The 21,667-nt window shown below is 33.0% G+C and overlaps 1 protein-coding gene across 1 annotated transcript; it reads right to left on the reverse strand.

The window, feature by feature from the left end:
* Positions 1-7,180: 7,180 nt before the first annotated feature.
* On the reverse strand, positions 7,181-8,510 carry LOC113699762 (uncharacterized). Its single transcript, XM_027220109.2, has 2 exons — positions 7,671-8,510; positions 7,181-7,564 (listed from the first exon to the last, which is right to left on the reverse strand). The coding sequence occupies exons 1-2, from the start codon at positions 8,508-8,510 to the stop codon at positions 7,181-7,183; spliced, it is 1,224 nt and encodes a 407-aa protein (XP_027075910.2).
* Between the last annotated feature and the right edge of the window lie 13,157 nt (positions 8,511-21,667).

Below are 21,667 nucleotides of genomic sequence, written 5' to 3' on the forward strand. Positions count from 1 at the left end.
TTTTGACTCGTAGTATTTGGTATGTATCGTTAAGTTCGATTTGATTTGTCTTGAGTCCTGGCGAGAGCTGAGCAGGCGTCCCCCGGATACCCTTGGGTTCGCCCTTGGGAGAAGTGGGGGCGTCACATAATATATATAATAAGGCAATGTTTAGTTCCAATCATATATATATATATATATATATATATATAGATAACAAAGTCATATTGTCATTCTTATCCCTTTATTTTGTCTCTTTCCTACATGCCTTAACGACATAACAAGTAGCTGTAATGTGCTCTATAAAATAACCTACGCTCTTCCATCTCTCTCTTCCTTTGTCTTTGTTCATTTTATCTTCATACAATTCTAGATAGAGTTTTTTGCCAAAATAACACTGTTACTAAAAAATATTTCTAATGTGATTCACTTTCAAATTGTATTCCCATAATGATGTTATTGTTGCCATGTAATTATTCTGATTGCCATGTAGGATAAAAAAAAAGGAAAGCTCTAATCTAGTTTGTAGTTTCCAACATGAACTAAAATTTTAAAAAAATTTATTATAGAGGCACAAGAAAATTACAGAACTTATATAATTTCCTTATAGTTATTTAAAATAAATTCTACCATTATTGGCCTTGCTATTATTTGTGAGGCCCCAAAAATTCGTTTCCTATGGTTTTGATTAGTTTAACTGATTTGCCTTGCATTTTTTGTTACTTTACTAGTTGAGTCATGTTTTTTATTCTATTACCTTATTAACTTGGTGCATGTTTAATTTGGTACATGTTCAATTTCATAGTGCATTATACTAGTGTGACCAACTAGTGAGGTGTGTGCAATAAACTTGGTGAATTAGAGGGAGTTTTGTGCAAAGAGATTAGGTGACAAGAGGTGTTAAGAGTTAATTAGAGGAGAGCTAGATATTTTGGTGAATTAGAGATCACTAGATAGATATTACTCCTTGTCTTGCCACTTGTCACTCTACTACAACTTCTTGACTAATTAGATGAGGATTTCCCTTGGCTAGCCACTTGTCACTCTACTACAACTTCTTGACCAAGACTAAGAGTTAATATTTATTCTAAACCAATCTATTATTTCAACACCATTTCTTCTTCTTCTTTCTTTAGTGAGAAAACAAGAAAGAAAACAAGGCTTGATTCCTTGTTTCGTTAGTGAGAAAACGAGGAAAAAACCCCTAATCCACTCCATAATTCTTGAGTCAAGCATGGAAGGAAGCTATTGGAGTAGTTTTGGAGGAAGAAAGCCTTGTAACCTTCTTGATTTGCTTGCCATCTTTGGGTTTGGAGGTAAAGAGGTGAATTTTACTAGAATCCCTAGTTTTCTTCCTTTCTTTTGAGTTTAGTTGATGTATGAGGTAATGGAAGTTAAAGGAAGGACTTGTATGAGGATTTTATGGTTTTCAAGTTGTGTTGCAAAAAATCCAACTTTGGTGCATAATCTAGTTAGCTTAGTTTTGAGCTTTATATATATATAATTTTGATGAAAAGAAAGTATTTTATGGAGGCTTGCATGTTTTTCAAGTTATGTTGTGAATTTTCCAACTTTGGTTCATGAAGTGCATAGCCTAGATTCAAGTTAGATATTTGTGATTTTGATGATGTTTCTTGCCAAGATTATATAACATATGACACATGTTATGCTAGCCATGATTTATTGTATTTTTGTCATGAAGATAAGGTTGAAACTTTGAAATTAGAAGAAAAGAATTTAAGGACAAGTTGCTGGAAATTCTTGTTTGAGTTGGAAGTTTGGGATAGTTTTGACATATTTTGTTCAAAATACTTGCTAATATTTTGATCTTTACATGTATGTTGATTTGGAGTTTTTTAGTTTTATGTTTGGGCTGGTTTTAATCTACTTTTGCTCGAGTTACTTAAAAAACCCTTGATTTTCACATATAGGTTGGATTTGAGCCAAAACAAAGAGGTTTAAGTGAAAGGAAATGAGTTTTCTCCAAACCGGTTTATAGTCGAAAATTTTAAGCTTTGAACATCGAAAGCCTTGATCAGCTTTCTTCCAAATTCTTGACTATAATCATCATATTTTTGCTCCATATTGTACTTGAAACATTGTTTTAGCATGCACATAGTTTTGCCTTTTGATTTGAATAAGAAAACCTTGCCCTTTTGGAAGTTATATTGGGGGTAAAACCGATAAATTGATGTGTCTTCTAAGTGAAGCGTTGAAATTCAAGTTTCTTATTTTTATTTGCTTTGAGTTGATAGACTCTTGATGTATTATCTGACCACAAGACTCGAGAGTGTCCAAAAGACAGAACCGAGGTTTGAAATGGAAAGATTGAGATCAATTGGTGAGTGTTCCAATTGCATGTTAGGATCATGTGACTCGTTGCCTGAAATTGCTAGATATCTTGACTTGTTATTGTAATAGGCGGGTGTGTACTTTAGCGAACTCGACCTAACTTTGATTGAATGATACTCAATGTGCCTGGTTGATTGATACTGCTATATATATTTTGAACTGCAAATGAAAAGGCGAGTGTGTACTTTATCGCATCCGACCTAATTTCGTTTGAGCTCTTTCGAGCTACAAACGAATTGGCTCGCGAGCGGCTCGAAAACGAGTTCGAGTCGAACTCGATCAATATCGAATTCGAGTCAAACTCAAGCTAATCAAATCGAACTCGAGCACAAAAATACCAATCGCGATCTTAATTATATATATTTTTTATTTTTTATTTTAATAGTAAAATTACATATATATCTCTAATATTTTATTATTTATTAAAAATTATTATTTTATTCATTTCTAAAAATAAATAATCATTTTTAAAAATTAAAATATTTATTTTTAAAAAAAAATAAAATATTTTTTTTAAGCTCAAGCTCGACTCGAATTTGAGTCAAGTTCAAGCTCGAACTTAACATTTTGACCTCGTCGAATTCAAATTTGAATTCGAGTTTCATAAAATTAACTTGAGACTCAATTCGATTAAGTCAAATCTCGATTCGAGTAGACTCGTTTGCACCCTAGAGCTCTTGTTATCCTGTTTACAAGTGAACTGATATACATGTATATGACTTGAAAGTTGGTTGCAAATGTTATCTCATCAATTATATTGAGTGTTTGAGATTCCAAACTCCATTGGCTAATTAGTCGAATCGAACCAATAAGAATTTGATCAAGGAGGTTGATGAACCATGGATAATGTTTAATGTTTATTGTTTAATCCCTTGATGTGTCCTTTGGAATTAGTATACTCGAGTATTAACACCCAATGTCCTAGTGTTCTTAGAATTCGAGCCGGACAAGGGGGTTGATCGGTGGACAGAGACTGAAGTTAAGCGGTGATCTACGAATATTGTTATTACTGAATTTCAAACGTTGACAGAGTGTCAACGGACTCGAAAAACACTGTTGTGGAACTGGTTTGCAAGAGCCCACTGTATCCTTGAGTTGCAAGTGAAATACTGAACGACACTAATTGTTATGCCTAGAATCTGGTAGGAGCCATCGTATTAGTTGTATCAACATTTGAATCTTGGATGCTCTACCGAGAATCCAGCAAGAACCACCGTATCAGTTATATCAACATTTGGATCCTGAGTGCTCTGCTTAGAATCTGGCGAGAGCCACATTAACAGTATTGTATCCTTTTTTTTATTGGTATTAAATTGCTTATTTGAATATGTGAACTGTTAATGACTTTACTTGTAATTGTTCACCTTTTTCGTTTTATGATTTTGATATATGTGATTGATATCTTACCAATTTGACTACATATTTTTTTGGAACTTCACTGGTCTTTAACTCATCCCATTATTTGTTTTTCTTAATAGGATGTGGGGATGAGAGAGATAAGAATAGTAATGGTTTGTAATAGAATATCTTGAGTTTGTATTTGGTCGACACTGTATTATGATACTAATCATTTATACTCTTTTCCTTTGATTTGTATTTTGGTTTGAATATTTGGACGATTTGTAGCATGTAAATGTTATATTGAAAGATTTTAGTGTTATTGATTTGGAAATGTTAGTGATTGAGTTTTGGTGAAAGTTGGGCAGGCGGTCCGCTAACCTCTGGGATACGCCCTAGGGGAAGGTAGGGTCGTTACATTATTAGTTTCTGAATTTTTTTAAATGTATCAAACCTATTGCATATATTTTTTTTTCAAAAAATAAATTTTAAAAATACAAAAATTGCAATGAAAATTGTAAACAATTTCAAAAATTTCAAGGGTATCATATTTGTTTATGTTATCCTTTCTACTCCTTGAAAGGACAAGAGAATAATCTTCATTTGCTTTGAAATTATTGACTCGAGAAGCATATTTTTTAGATGTTGTTAATATAAATATTGGCTTCTTAGAATTGCATTTGACAAGGGAAAGGTAACGAAAAAAAAATGCGGGAAGGTTTAAAGAGAAAATTGGAGAAGATATTAGATGGGAAGAGAAATGGAGGTTGCGTCTATCTCCATCCTGGCTGCATGTGTGCCTCTATCTCCATCTTGGCACATATGCAGCCTAAGTGGCAAAAAAAGGATTATAAAGATAATAAATTTTAAAATTATGTTACTTTGGGTTTATGTTTTGAAAGAAGAGTTTTTTTGATAATAAACTCATTCTAGATAATCCTTCCATGATTATCTCTTTTCCATCTCTCTCTTCTTTTGCCTTTGTTTGTTTTATTTCCATACAATTCTAGATAATCCTTCCATGACTATCTCTTCCATTCTCTTGCCCTTTTTTTTCGTTAACCCCAATTCTAATCTAGTGTTCAAGTCTAAATTTGTTGCGAGGAACATTTGAAAAACAAAAAGTTGGATCAAACCAAATGACCCAAAGATACGTACTTTAAGCAAGTTAAGAAAGATAAAAATACTTTTTATTATCATCTTTTTACATCCTTATCAATATCTCTTTATATCCTTATCAATTCTTATTTGCTATGCCTACATATAGGTTATTAACTTCTGTAACATACGAACTTGAACTATCAAATTCAACGACTGAATTGTCAAATTCGGTGATTGGGTAGTGAGTAATAAATTAGTAATTGGTTCAACTAAATTTATAGTTAGGTGTTTCCAGTGTAAAATCTTGACACATTAAAGTATCAAGTTTGGCTTTTTCACTCCTCTTGATTATCAGGTACATCTCTTTTCAATACACATTTTTTATTTGTTATTTTCACATCACTTTCTTTTTTTGTGTTATTTTTACAACATGCAATAATGGAAAGAATGCTATTAGAATTAAGGTTTAATTGTTTTGGTTTTGAAATTCCAAGCGAAGATGAAGATATAGAAAATAATGGAAGGGATAATATCAGAAACCTCCCCTGAGGTTTCTTCAAATATCACTTAGCTCCCCTCACATTTTAGAAATCTCTCTTACCACCTTTTGAATTGACATTTTCTTAACAATGTCAGCCCTCTGAGCAAAACTAACATTAGAATATTGGTTTTGGAGGAGGGACAGTATTTTAATTCCTTTCATACGCTTAGTTTGACTGAATCCTATGACATATCAAAGTTGCAGTAGGTGGAAAATGTGAATTGGAGATAAATTTTCTGGTATGAGCATTGTTGCATGGCCGTTGGACATGCAACGACTACTTTGAGTGAATAGCATGAAACGTGAGGGAAAAGCAACGGCTACTTCCAGTGGTATTAAAAGGTGAGGGAACCGCATGAAATAGCTGCAAAACTTAAAGGGGAAAGCAAGCAAAGAAATGGCTAGTTGATCCTTCCAAGGTCAATCATACAATTCACCTTCATCATTAAGCATGAAGAACCGGTATTATAAATGCAACCGCAAGGCTACATTACAAATCTCAGAGAGTGAAAGAAATCCGGATAAGCTATATTTTAGTTGTTCAAAGTGCAACCACTTCCAGTGGTACGAAGGAAATGAAGGCGAAGAGTTGCAGAGGCAAAGAAATGAAGGTGAAGAAGTGCAGTGTACAAGAAATGAAGCTGATTCTGCAGTGCTTCCATTGAGGAAAGCAAATCAGAAATGTAACTTTGTGCCTCAACAGAATGCATGCATCACTTTCTTGTTCATCATCAATCTTGTACTCTTAGCAATTTTTCTTTTCATTCAAATTGTTAAAGCAATCACAGTTTCTTGTTCCAGTAATATTAGATGTGTTCCAAGCTGTTTGGAGCCTTACTGGTCATACATGAAAGAACCAAAAGGCATGTGTAACTTGGACATGATGTTAAGCTATGTGAAAAAGACTTGAAGCTATGTTTTACTTCATACGTATGCCCCCCATATTTGTTGCCTATCAGTGTTAGACCAAAAGTCATACTGGACAGAAAACGCATTAAGCTATCAGGTGCAGTTCCTTAGGTACAATATGTCTCTCCTGCCAAGTTCATTGAACATGAGCTCCAGCAACATGATTTTGAGTGCTTCCATTACTGCCTTGACTTGATACAATGACTGGCACAGTTCCTTGTGCATGTTCCTGACAAATCAGATCCAAAAGCTAAACTCATTTGCAAGGAATTAATACACATGAAGATACTATAATTTGACATTGCTTCAATTACCCATAGAACAGATCCTGCTAATCCAGTATTGGCAATGCCTCTTCCTGGTTTTCCTCTTCGACTTGCTACCTGATTTGTAGAAGTACTGCCGCCTCTTTTTTCAGCAATATGAGCTCCTTGACAAGTTCTCCTATTATGTCCAAATCTGCAGCACTTTGAGCACCTGAAACTGATTGATCTCTTGTGTTGAGGTGCAGGAACTCCTTCATCAGGTGCTCTTCTTCTATTTCTTCTTGGTCTACCCGCTCTTCGTCTAAGTGGTGGTGGCAAAACTACTACTGGTGTCACATTTTCCATTGGAGGCCACTTATTCATATGTGGAATTGGGTTGATCATGAATGCATACATTTTCAAGTATTGATCAATGGAAAAGGCTGCATCACAGTAGCTTTCCAGTTTCTCCCTTCTATAAATAGCTCCTAGTGCATCATGCTTGCAATGAATGCCAGTCAACTGGAAAGCCCCGCATTCACATGTCCTCTCAGTCAACTTGACTATATAGGACTTATCATAGTCTGCTACTTCAAACGTGTTGTCACTTGCCATTATCAGTGAACACCTTCTTGATTCAGCTGAAATATCCTTTAGCTTGCCAATAACATGTGGAGTAACACTAGATGTCCATGTGCAGCCTTTTTGATACCTTTTATGCAGTTTTTTTCATGAATTTTTGCCTCAGTCCTTCAGCCAGAGCAAGTATATTCTTCCCTCTCAGTTCTCCAACCCATGCATTAAAAGATTCTGTGAAATTATTGGTGACATGATCACACTTAATTTCAACAGAAAATGCATGCCTTGCCCAATTACACTTAGGAATGTTTGCTAAGTATCTCCAAGCATCAATGTTAATATTTTTTATTCTTTCCATAGCCTCATTGTGTCCTATCAAATCATAACTTTTAGCTGCTTGCCAAAAAAATCTCCTTAGCAGCAATCCTGGAAATTTGACTTTGAAGTTGCAGTAGATGTGCCAACAGCAATATCGTGCAGCAGCTTCAGGCACTTGTTCCTCATAAGCAAGGTTGAGTCCCTATACAGAAGTTTCAGAAACAAATTCCTTCAAACATTTGATTCAGCCACTATAACAGCAATGGAGAGAATCTGAAACATGAAAAATACAGAAATATAAAACATACCTTTTGTCTATCACTCATGAAGGTGAGTGGAATATTGGCTGGAAATGGTCCAAAGAATTTCTGGAAATAATAAAAAAAAAACCAACTCCAGGCTTCCCTGTTTTCACACTCTACAACAGCAAAAGCTAATGGAAACAAACTATTGTTCCTATCAAGAGCAACAACAGTCAACAGAATGCCCCCAAATGCACCTTTCAAATGGTAGCCATTAAAGCCAATAAATGGCCTGCAACCTGCCAGGAAACCATCTTTTTGTGCCTTGAAAGAGACAAACAATCTTAGAAATTTAGGCTCTACCAGAACGTTTGTCCTATCATAATGAATTTTCATGATGTTTCCTGGGTTGTGCATCCTCAACAGTTCAGCATATTTTGGTAATTTTCCATAGGCCTCACTGTGTGATCCTTCTATCTGTTTCAAGGCTTTCTTTTTTACCCTGTAAATTTGCATTCTACTTGGCAAGACTCCATGCTTCTGCATTTCAGCCTTTACTCCCTTGCTTGTCATCTCTGGGTGATCTCTCATAGCAGAAATTAACTTCTTTGCAATCCAATCTGATGTTGCTTCTGAATTTTTCCTATTCATGACACACGTATGCTCAGGTGTATATGTCTTAACCATGAATGTGGTTGTATCACCAACTGGGGATGCATGAATCCTCCAATTACACCCCTCAGCACCACACTTGACAGTGCATTTGCTCTTTTCATTTTTCAACCTCACCAATGGAAATCCTTTCTGAATAGCATAGTCCTTCAACAATGCTCTAAATGCATCCACATTGGTAAATAGTATCCCTTTCTCAAACTCAATGTCCTCTCTTGGATTGTAAGTCCACATTTTTTACTGCATGATTGCTCTCATAGGATCAGTCTCTTGGTCAGATTCTGAATCAGGGACAACTGGTGCATCCTCTATCTCCTCATAATCAAACAAGTCATTTTCCTCCTTATCACTATTAGAAATTAAGGCCCTATCTTCAACTATGACATCTTCCAAGTCACTATCTATGTCATCCTTCCAAGAGTCATCAGAACTAGAAGCATAAATGTCATCACCCTCATTGTCAACTACAGTAATAGGAACATTTTTGATTCCTATGTCTTTCTGTGCCACAATAAGTTGGTTATTCCTGTAGTCTACCATATTCTCCTCTGTAGTAGGAATAATATCCAGGTGCAGCAAGTACAAGTTTATAACAAGATCATTTTCATGAAGTTTGAACATATCAAGGACTGATTTGTCACTACTAATGTCCATGAAGCCTGTTGTCCTAAGAATCGCACATTTCATATGCACAAGCATGTTCAAATTTCCAGGCAAATCATTCATTGCCTTATCAGTAACATCATCAAGAAGGTCAATATATTGGTAGTTCTTTGGATCGACACTAGGAATTCTGACAGTGTTTCCCATGTAATGGACTAGAATATCATGTGCAATAATTCTTCCCATCCTACATATCAGTGTGTTTGCAAGAAAAGTTTGAATCAGTAGCTATAAGGATCACATATTCTCACAAGGGACATAGTATAACACACGCATGCTTAATCAAAGTCAAACTCAGGTTGTAAAGCTAAGCCACAAAGTTAAGCTACAAAGTTAAGCTACAAAGCTAAGCTGTTCTTATGTATTACAGCTTAGCTTCAACTCAATATTCATCAACTTTTTTGAACCAATAAAATAAAGGTCAAGCATAGTTCATCAAATCAGACATTCTTTACAGCATCCAACATTAACAATACTTAATATAAGGATCACATACAAAGGCTTTGGTTGGATGTTAAACTCGGTCATCAAGTCCAATAAACCACAAAAACACAAGGAAAACAGAGATGTTATAGGAATCATGAAGAACAGTTCATGACACCTGCATTTTGTCCTTTTACATGTTCATCATATCAACTACCAATGGAACTCAGCCAGAGCAAGTCCAACAAAATAGAAAAACACAAGAAAACAGAGATATTATAGGCAACTGATGAAGAACAGTTCATGGCACTTGACAAGTTTTCCTTCTACATGTTGATCATATCAACTAGCAATGGAAGATTTTTACCTGTTGTGCAGCTCAGTTTTGACAAAATCACTTTCACTCCAACCGAACTCATGCAATTCAATACTTTGCAATATTTCTCCTCCTCTGCAATATCCATGGACCAATTTCTAGAAAGATACTATCAAATAACAATCACAGTTATAAGTAGTATTTCATTCCTCTTCATTTCCCGGGCTATTAGACGTCTTATCAGAGCAAAATGGCGCCATGCAATTCATACGGAACTTAGCTTCTAGGCGGCAATGCTTTCCCGGGCTTTATACAATTCCATGCTTGCTCTCTCAGTCATTTTTTGCATTTTATCAACTGAATAAGTTAAACAGCAAAGCAAAGGGTATTGTTGGCAATTGATTAGATTTCTTGTTGACTGTTGACCCATTATCACTTGAGGGGTGGTAAGAGAGATTTCTAAAATGTGGGGGTAACTAAGTGATATTTGAAGAAACCTCAGGGGAGGTTTCTGATATTATCCCATAATGGAATAGAACAATCGTTTGCCTTGGTGGCTGGGTTGTTGCTATGGGGAAGCTTCTGCACTTAACGTAGTCATGAGTTAAATTTTTGCCAATTACAATTGAAAAATTAAATGTTCATAGTCATCCATTAGGTCCATTGGGACAAGGATCATCGGTTGGTTTTTGGGCTATTCCAATGCATGAAAAAATATGATTAAGAAACATACATTTGTTTGTATTTTGGTTCCATTTGTGAAGACATAATGTCTACTAAATTTTCGGGGGTTAATGCAACAAGATTTTCATGAGTTTAGTTGTCTAGAATTCCTTCAGCGAAATTCCTTTCTGCTAACCAAAAGACGTAACTTTCCAAATACCCAAGTCAGAAGCTAAGACTGCAAGTTTCAAATAATTTCAGTGGTAACAAAAATTTACATGAGAAGGAAGATTCAATATACTATTTTACTTTCTCGAATTATAATCTTTATGTATTGTTTTACACAACTTTGAATGTGATAAATCATTTATTTTTTATACTTAATTATTCTACTTCGCTACCATGCAGTGATAATGGAAAATCAATAGATAGTGATTTGCACGTCAAAATGGAGGAGAATGTTCAAACTGAAGAAAAACAAAAACAAGTTTTTGAAAAGTAGAATATTCTTTGATACTATTTACTGCACTTTTTTAATTTATTTTCAAGTTTTTGAATGTTATGGTATTGTCAAATGTTAAGTTTTTCATTTTTGAATTATTATTCACTGAATTAGATGTTCAAATTTACATTATAAACATTATACAACTGTTTTGAATAGCAAAGTGCACATAGTAACGTACTTAAGAAAGGTTATAATAGATTATATAATAAGTTTGTATTTTATACTGACATTTTTTTATAAAATTCACTAAATAGTTTATTATTTTTTTGAATATTCCCATTCAACGAACGGGTACAAAACTAGTTTTTGTAAATTGCTGAATTAGCTATTCTAACCTAATGCCAAGTGGACAATTTATATTTTTGCCACATGTACACCTTAAATGTTTCTATTTTCTATTGTTTATTCCTTTTTTTTTGGTAATGATTAATTCCTTTCCTTTTTCACTTCCTTATTTATAGCAACATTTAATCAATTTATTATTTTTTGCCTTAAATACATACGTATTAATTATGTCTTACTAATTTTTTTGGCAATCAACTTATAGTTTTCTTTTATATATATACATATATATATTTCTTTCCAATCATGTTTTATATTTCGATAATTTGGGTTGATTTTATGTTAAAAGTTACTATTACTAAAATTTGGATAATTTTTATATTTTTCTATAATTCATTACTTCTTTATTTATAACAAATTTCTTTCAACATATTGTTTTCTTACTTTTTTTTACTGAAATTTGGACATTTCATTATTGAACAACTCGTGACACTTATTCCCTTCTTAAGGAAAATATTGCGCTTGTTCCAATATATGCATGGGTCTAATAGACTACATACTGGTCTCAAAATTAGTTTTAGATTGAATTTTTGTTAGGTTCAGCAAATCATTAATTTTTTTAATTTTTTTCTAGCAAGGGAGAGTGAGATTTAAGAAGTCGGGAGGGTGAAGGAGAATGAAAACCAATATTCTCTAACTTCAACGGATCTTCTGTCCCACGCTCTGTCCCATTTTTTATTATATTGCTATTTCTCCTACATAAATATCATGTTTTAGTTCTTTTTTGTCTTCTTAAGATCCAATAATACAACAGATCTTCTATCCCACTCCGTATGCCACTCTCTATCCCACTTTTTATTATATTGCTATTTCTTCTTCACAAAAATCGTATTTTAATTCTTTTTTGTTTCCTTAAAATCCAACAACTATCAATTGAGTAGTATACATAATTTAACAAACTCAAAAAATGAAAATACAGGGTACTTTGCCTTAAGAAAGCTAGAAAATGAAGATGCAAGAAACTAGAGACCTTAGTGGTTTTTGTCTTCCAAACTAAGCTTCCTTAAGTCCCTATCTATTCCAAGACTTTTCCTTAAAGTTAGTACTTATAGGAGACTAACAAAATTGCAAAAATCATGAAAATGTTGTAGAAAACATCTTACAGCCGACCTTGCGTAGTGTGAAACCAATGGTGGCCAACCGGTTTTTGGCTTAATGTAACCGGCATCAGGTGCCCCTTATGTTTTTTGCCCTTTTTTTCATCCTACCAGAGTGCAACTGGTTCTTGCAACCTGTTTTGTACCTATTAAATGATGGCCCACTGCACTCTTGTACACTTTTCACCTTTTGCTCGTTCCTTCATCGATTCTCCGTTGCCTTGCCATCCATTGTGATTCCACTTCAAGTCTGCTTACCGCTTCAATATATCAGGGAAGCACGCAATCCTAATCTCCTTCTAAAAGTGCTCCTAGATCTTTGAATTCCTACAAGTATGCAATTGCTAAGCTTAGTTTAGAGAATTGGAACTTTTGTTCACTTAAACCTCTTGATGCAAAAATCAACAAAATCTCTAATAAATATACTATTATGACACTTAAAACATACCAAAATAATTATACTCCTACACTAAAATTCATGCAAAATAAACACTTAGTAGCTATGATGATTTCTAAAAATAAAATAGTATCTCGAAGAAAAGCCTTGATGTTTGACTTTATTTTGTTGTTTGAATTTTGATTTAAATTAAACACAATTCTGCTTGTCAACATAGTTGCGACAATGTGTTGAATTTGTATTAAGTTCGATACAATAAAGTAAAATCCAAATGTAGTATTATTATCAATTAATTTTAAAAGTCTCCTTTAAAAATACATTTCTCGTATATTCCTACACTACAATGCTCATACAAACACATTAGCTGGTAATTAACTATTTATAGTCATTGAGAAAATGAAAAATCAAAATAAAAGAATTGCCAGAAGGCAAATGAAAATGACACATGACCAAAGTAAATGAACCATAACAAACCTTCAAGTATGTCCTCAGAATACTATAAATCATTCCTAGTGAAATAAATATCAATAAACATAATTAAAGAGGCATCACTGGAAAATCAATTGCAATCGAATAAAATTTATGATGAAATAGCAGTTAGAGGTCCTGATTCAAATCATCCTTTCCCATCCCCTTTTTAAAACTCATCACTTCCTTGATAAAAACATTAAAATTTTCCAATAAAATCTCATCGTAAAGAAGTAACATTCCGTAATTTCAAATCCAATATTTGGTTGCCACATCGTAAAGCAATAACAGAAATTTCTATGCACTAAAACCCCTCTCAAATGCGTTAGCAATCTATCATAACAAGTCATAGCTAGTGTTCTTGTATAAGATATTATACAATATTATCTTATTAATTTGTTCTAAAGAACTATTTTTTAAAAATTAATTATTTGTTAACACCAACTATCATTAAATATAAAGAGAAGTACTATGTGAGATCCATACAGTATTGTCTCATATAGGCAAAGTTATTACCAAATTAATTTTGAATTTATGGAAAGTAAAAATTAATAATCCTAAAATTAATATGAAAAAAATTATATGATAAGTTACTAATGATACTATTGTGAACCAAATTGTAATGGAAAATAAAAATGTACCATATAAGGCAAAATGTAGTACCATCAAAAATAAGTATAGTATAACACAACTATAGGCAAACAAAATATCAACATTTCATTATCAATAGTTGCACTAACAATTACAAAATACATAAAAAATACAAATTTAGAAGTAAATTAGCACAACAAATACTTTTTTAGCTACAAGTGATAAATAAGTTAGTGTTTTCATTGCATGAAATAATAAAAGAAGTATTGCAAGAAACAAAAATATTAGTATCAAATTTTGTGAAAGATACAATTTAAGTGTGTTTTGATATATAATTGAGTAAAATACACATAGCCTCCTTATGGTATCTCTTCAAGACACAGAACTGGCCCCTATTCTTTAAAAACTCCCCATATAACTACCTTATAATTTAACTAGAAAGTGATTTCTAGCCTGCTACATCACCGGTGGCAAGTCAGATCCTTCTTTATTAACAAAATTATAATTATTTTATACGTTATATTTTCTTTCCTTTTTTTCCTTTTTTATTCAAAAAAATTATTTCTTCTTTTTTATTTATTCAGAAAAACCATTTTATTCCCTTCTTTAATTCTTTTTTTTTTAATTTTTCCCTTTTATTTCTTCTACAACCCTCCTTTTTTCCTTCACCACAAACCACCACCACTTACCCCTTTCATCCCCACTAGTTTAACCTACCATTACCACATCCCCACCCTACTCCCCTCTTCTTCCTTCTCCTTTCTCCCCAACATTACCCATCTTGGCCTCTTCCTTTTTTTTTTATCCCTTCCCCCTTTTCTCCCTCTCTTTCCTCTTTCTTCCCCCTTTCCTGCCTTTCCTTCTCCTTCCTTCCCAACGGTGACTTGTTGTTGTTCGTCAAGACAAGTCACCACCATGATCCCTGTAAAAGAAGTGCAAGACAATTTAACTATGTACCAAAAAGAAGATAATAATGAAAATGCATATATCGTAAAATTAATCAATTTCTAGGGTTTAATATGCACTTGAACTAATTATGCTATAATAAACGACATTTTATCATATTGATTTCTTATATATATATATGTGTGTGTGTGTGTGTGTGTGTGTGTGTGTATGTATATGTATATATATTTGTATGATAAAACCCTTAGAGTAAATCTAATCACAAAAATCATAAGAGTTGAGGTAAAATACAGAAAACCCCCCTGTCGTTTGGCGTTCGGTTACAATATTCCTCATTATTTAAAAAACCTTACATAACCCCCTTGTGTTTTGGACGTTTTGGACCTTGGATGGAAACCTTTCAAACTAATGGAAGGTGCAACCCACTCGCCTTATGTGCAAGTATAGGCAATAAAAATGATTAATTTTACCATAAAAATCAAGCTTTTTTTCCAAAAGTATCCGTTTTATCAACCAAATTCTTCATTTTTCATTTTTATTTCTTCCACCATCTCCTTCCTTCATCCACTACTCTCACCACCTCCCTCTCCCTCCATCCCTGCCAAGCATCCAATGAAAACTAACGATTCTAATGATTAGGGGAAGAAAATATTTTTATCAAAATTTATTTTGACTTGTAAAGTTTTTTGTTAAAACATACAAATTTTAAGAACATATTTTGACCCACTTAAGCTTTGGTAAACTACAAAATGCTTATTTTTATAAAAATGAAAATAAAACTGCAGAAATGAAAAATAGAGAGGGTAGGATGGACATTTCAAATCTCTCCATTAGTTTGGATGATTTCCCTCCAATTTCCAAATGGTTCCAAAGTACAAGGGAGTTATATGAGGGTTATTAAACAATGAGAAGGTATCATGATCAAACCCCAAACCACAAGGAGGTTTTCTGTATTTTACTCGAAGAGTTATGATAGTGATGTTCATTCAATTATAAAAAAGATTTATTCTTAAATATTTCTAGTCAAAATATTAATAAGATAGGATATTGTTAAAATGGTTAGACTAGAGTATACTATGCTATTTCTATATAAGTAGTAGATCTCATCTACTATGGTGTGTCATATATTTAAATTAGTATATGGGTGCTTGATAGTATGATCAATTTTACTATATTGATGCGCAAAGAGAAATTCTTCTCGTAACAGGGAATGCTCACGCTATTAGCAAATGGGTATATGCTTGAAATATGGAAGGATAGTGAATAACTTATAAGGATTGACCACCTCTTATAGAAGAGAAGTTATCTCATATTTGGCCACTTGTAGAAATATAACTCAAAAATTTTAGCACTTAGTGGAAGAGTTTTGGAAAGTGTTTCTAAGTACTTCTTCATTGGAGTTATATTTCAGTACAAGAAATGAATATTAATTACATAATGGAATAGACACAACTTATTCCAAGATTAATGTGAGATAAGTGTAGTAAAAAGATATTAATTGTATAATAAACATTCATTGAAAGATGAAGTCACTCACTTGATTTTTTCTCACTACTTGTGTGGTCATGATGCATTGCTAGGTGTCAATCTTGATCTATAAAAATGAATTGATTGATTAGTGAAACCGATGATAGATTAAAAGGAATTTTAATTTATTTAATTCTTATTTATTAAGAGTTATTACTCATACTTATTGTTAACGTATATGAGAACCTAATAGGTCACACATACTAAGAATTTCTTTAGTTGGATTAAAAGAATTTCAAGTGTGGACTTGAAAGATAATTTTTATAACTTATAGTTTAATTTATAGGACAAATTAAACTTAAAAGACTTGTAGTGAAAATAAGTTTAAGTCTTCCAAATACAAGAGTTGTATTAGAATAAGGAAGATAAATCCTATTGGAGATTCCATAAGGATATGGAAAACTTATTTGTCTATAAAATACCCATTAAACTTTTGCTAGCAAAACTAATCAACACATAAATTGTCTTATGAGATTTTTGAGAAAAATCTTGAGAAAAAAGTACTCAAAATTCGTCCAAGAAAATAAGGAAAAAATTGCATATCTTATTTTTCTCACTAAGGCAAGTTTTTCATAGCGAAAAATTTGGGTTTTTCTCAATCAATTTGTATGAGGTGTCTTGACAATAGCTAGCATCACTCTAGTTTAAGTTATTCAACCAAGGAGGTTTTAGCTATGAAGGTTCATATGGATTACCATTAGAAACTAGACTACAGCTACGTGGATCATTTTGCTATCCTATATGTCAGATCTACACCAATTCAAGAAAATTTTCATGGGTTAAGATAATCTTCCTAAACTAATTCTACATCTCATGGAATTAATTAAAAGTCGATCTACTAAAAAAATAAAAAAATTTTATATTTTTCTGCTGTGCATGTCGCTATGTTTTCTTACAAAGAAAAATTTCATTTAGGAGCGCTTGGATTAGATACATATTAAGTGGGGATACATGCCATCAAGATTGAGAAATTATGTCCCCGACTCTATTAAAATGCTTGTTGATCAGTTCACAGAGTTTTTTCATGTCTAAATCTGTATAACAAAAAAAAAAGAACCAAATAAACATGACTAGTTTATATTCAAAAAAAGATGCATGTGTATTCAAAATATAAACTAGTTGCATAAGTGGGAAAGTTCGAATCCAAAATCTTTCACTTATACTTCTTTCCTCCAAATCACCCAACTTATCTCTCCCTCCATGCAATAGTTTATGTTCATAAAAATACGTGCATTCAAAATCAAAGCACAACATGATCAGAGTAGTTAATATGTGTGTACGAATATATTTCAGTGTAAACCCCCTAATGTTCGGCAATAGCATTGTATTCTAACTAATTCATAGTCAAGCAATGTAAAACCCACGATTTTTGGCTCAATTTTGTTTTTGCCAATTAACTAAATGGATATTTACCAAGAGTAAAAGTAAAAAAAATAATTGTAGGATAGGTTAAAGGATTATTGAGGGATAGAAATGAGATAAGATAGGGTAAAAGTTCATAGCAGTTAAAACTCTTATCTAACCCATCTACTAGTGGATGGTTATTAGGGTTTAGCACACTTATCAAAAAAAAAATATCATTCCTCCCTTTCATTGTCTGCCTCCCCTTAGAGCGAGAGCCGTCAGAGAGTAGAGAAAGAGAAGAAGGCGTCGATGTCAATCAGTCAGGTAACTAGGCACCTAAACCTGTAAGTCTCAGATTCATGTGAAAACTCCCCGTTTAAATTCTAGTAGTTGCATTAATTATCCTAAAGATTTTGTGGATATATATTATTGTTATATACATATTGATATATGCGTTTCTATAAGAAATTAGGAGAATTCATGTTTGGATTAGTAGGAATAGGGTGATAGATTATAATCTTGGGATGAATAGGTTACCTAATCTGTTAAAGGGAAGAAAAAAAAGGGGGAAAAGGAGGGAAGAGCAGCAGCGGCTGCCGTTGACTTGTTGTTGCCGCAACGCAACAAAAGAGAAAAAAAAACAAGGGAGAAAAGAGTGAGCCGCCGTCACTAGTGGCAGAGAAAGGAATTGCAAGGTTGGCCGAAAGACCCAAACGAAGAACAGAAAAAAAAAAAAAAGAATGCCAGCATGTGTTGCTGACAATAGGCCAGCAACGGCAGAAAGCCTTGGGGTCACAAATGACCCCAATGAAAGAATTGGCCATCGGTCAACCAAGTCAAGGATGGTTGGCCGATGGGTCCAACCCAAAGGAAATAGAAAAAAAAAGGGAGGAGAAAGATGGTTGGCCTTTTTGGCCAACCAATGAAAACAAAGGGTCACCAGAGAGTCTGGCAACCATGGTCAAAAAGAAACTGGTTGGCCTTCTGGCCAACCATGGCTCTAACCCGAAGAGGAAAAGGGATAATTTAGATGTTAACCAAATACAAGATAAAATAAATAAATTTTGAATATAACTAGTCCATTTTTATAAGTTATCATGGGTATTAAAATTCAGGACCCAATTTAAAGTAATTGTTAGAATTGAAGTATTGGTCAGGTAAAACTTATATTTAATTAATTACATCTAAGATAACTAATGAAAAATTTAGGATATCTTAAATTAGCCTTATGAGGCTAATGTAGACGAGGTGAGATAAATTTATCATAGTCATAATAATAATAATAATAATACTAATAATAATAACAGTGATAATAATCATAGTAGTAAATAATAATGTTGACGATAACACTAATAATAATGGTAATAATAATAATAATAATAAATAATAAATAATAGACAATAATAGTAAGGATATTAACAATATGGACATGGAAGAAATAAATTGAGGATATGAACAAGATAAAAATATAAAAATTAGTGGGATAAGCTAAGACAATAATAATTGTAATAAGCCAATATATATATATATATATATATATATATATATAAATGTACATGTGTACATAAATAATAATAACGCTTACACATGCATAAAAGTAGAAATAAAAGGAAAGGTAATAGTAACTAATTAACACACATATATAAGTGGTAATAAAGTAAATTAGCGACGATGAGGATGATAATAATAATAATGAATAATTATAAATTATAAATAGATATAATAAGATAGTAGTCAAGATAATAAGCATGATTATGAATAATTACTTTCTTTTAAATTAGGAAACTTTACTAAAAGGAGAACCTTCCCAATTAAGAAATTTTCTAAAAATAGAAATCATTCAATTTAGAAGGATGCTATTAGGGTCCATATAATGGTCTAGAAACGAATCTTCGACTTACTCAAAGTTTGTATATTTATGCATCTATAGGAAGTAACAACTAATTAGAGAACTCGTGTACTTGATAGGTACGGTACAAAGACCTAAGATAGTTCCACTCGAGCAGCTAAACAAAGGTAGGTGGTACTTACCCTTCTGAGGTTTCAAATGTGCAAAGTGAAATTCTTGTTTTCAATCCTATTTTGTTGTGTTGACTCGAAAGGTGTTGATTAAATGCTTTGCTTGGATATTTATGAAAGTTATATTTTACTATAAAAAATTAACCATGTGACTTACTTGAAATATTTTGATATGTTTCTTATATACAAAATGAGTTGAATCTTTTATGAAAGCAAAGATTTATGTATACGGTATATGAAATGAATTTTGAGAAAGTAAAGCTTAGAGCAGTCATGGAATAGACGGTAGGGGCTATAGTCCTATCTAATCGCCATGGTAGCCTGGTATAAAGTCCGACCGATTGGTGAGGTCATGGTATCCTGGTATAAAGCCCAACCAATTGACCGATTGATAAAATCATGGTAGCCTAGTATAAAACCCAACCCAGCCGATTGACAAAGTCATGGTAGCCTGGTATAAAGCCCAGCTAATTGACAAGGTCAGGGTAGTCTGGTATAAAGTCCGGCCGATTGACCCATGTATGAAATGAGACCAAACGGTAGTCATGAAACCTATTGATCGCTCACCTAGAAGGGGTAAAATCTCTAGGCTGAGTACTCAGTAGCCAGTCATTGCATGTACTTGTTATGAGCTGATCTGACGGAATGATTTATGAACTGATTTGAAATGAGACTTATGAACTGATATGAGATGATTTATGAATGGATATGAAGAAATTTGTGACTTGAGACGAAATGATTTATAACTTTACGATGTCTCATGTGCAACTATCAATACGATGTTTTTAAATTGCTTGTAATTCTTTACTACTGATTGCTTTATAAATAACGTTACTTTCAAAATTACGGATGTAAATGATATGCAAACGATTTGAATTGTACTTATATATATATGTATCTATAAAATTAAGAGTGCATGGTCCAACAGAGGGGTAAATATTACCTACTGAGCAATGTGTCGCTCAACCCACTTCTTACAATTTTGTAGATTCTGAAGAGTATGAATTGGTTTACGTAGAAGACCCTGAGCAGGGCTTTTATTAGTTTTAGATGAATAGAAGTTGGCAGGCTGGCTACGTCCAGTTGTTGGTCTTATTTACCTTGTTTCCGCTGTTTCTATTGGAGAATAAATGTACGAACGTCTTGATCATTCGTAGACTTCCTTTAATATATAATTCGTACCACACTTTATTTAGTTAAATTATTTAGTATTGTCAAAATTAATTAGTTAATGTAGCCTTGTATTCCTGAGTGGGACTTGGGAGTACGGCGAATGTCATGTGACGGGCACCTGCGGGCTCGGGACGTGACATCTTTAGCGGTATCAGAGCTTAGGTTATATGGTCCGGAAGTATGTGAAATGGTTTTTGAGGTATTAGGGGTTTTGAGAATTGAAATGAGATGAAAAAAAAGAGAATTAAAGGAAATAAGAGATTCATGTGATTTTTAATGTTATCAAAGTTTAGGTTATGCGATCTAGATGTATGTTGAATGATATTTGTAATATTAGTGATTTTGAAAAATGGGAATGAGGTTGGATAGAATATTGTGAAATAAGAGATGTTCATAATATTTAATGATAACAGAGTTTGAGGTACAATTTACTCTTTAGATGAAGCACACCCTAGGAAATGATCAATTGTGACTAAATAAATAGGCTTGAGAATTTGCATGTGTGAATAGTTGAAATGGTACGATTGGTGTTTATGATGTCCTTTTATTGGATGTAATGTTGGTAGTACACTCTACGTTTAAGATGTCGGACGTGTAGGAAATATTATGTGTACTTGAAATATTGTCTATTGGAAATTAAAAGGAGATGGAAAAATAGATCAAAAGGAATAAGAGATTGCTATGATTTTTTTAGTTGTATCAGAGCTTAGGTTTTATGATCCGGAAGTGTGAGAAATGATGTTTGGATATTAATGATTTTGAAAATGGAAAGGAGATGCCAAACAGATCAAGAGATTCCTATGATATTTTGTGGTATTATAGCTCAAGTGGTGATTGTTGGAGGTAGGTATAAAGATACTGAAGATATTTGTGATTTTGAGAATTGGAATGAAATGGATAAGGGATTAAAAGAAAATTAGTGGCTCCATAACCTTTAATGGTATTAGAATTTTAGGT

Source organism: Coffea arabica, chromosome 7c (genome assembly GCF_036785885.1).
Source record: "Coffea arabica cultivar ET-39 chromosome 7c, Coffea Arabica ET-39 HiFi, whole genome shotgun sequence".
In the NCBI taxonomy this organism is placed as follows: domain Eukaryota; kingdom Viridiplantae; phylum Streptophyta; class Magnoliopsida; order Gentianales; family Rubiaceae; genus Coffea; species Coffea arabica.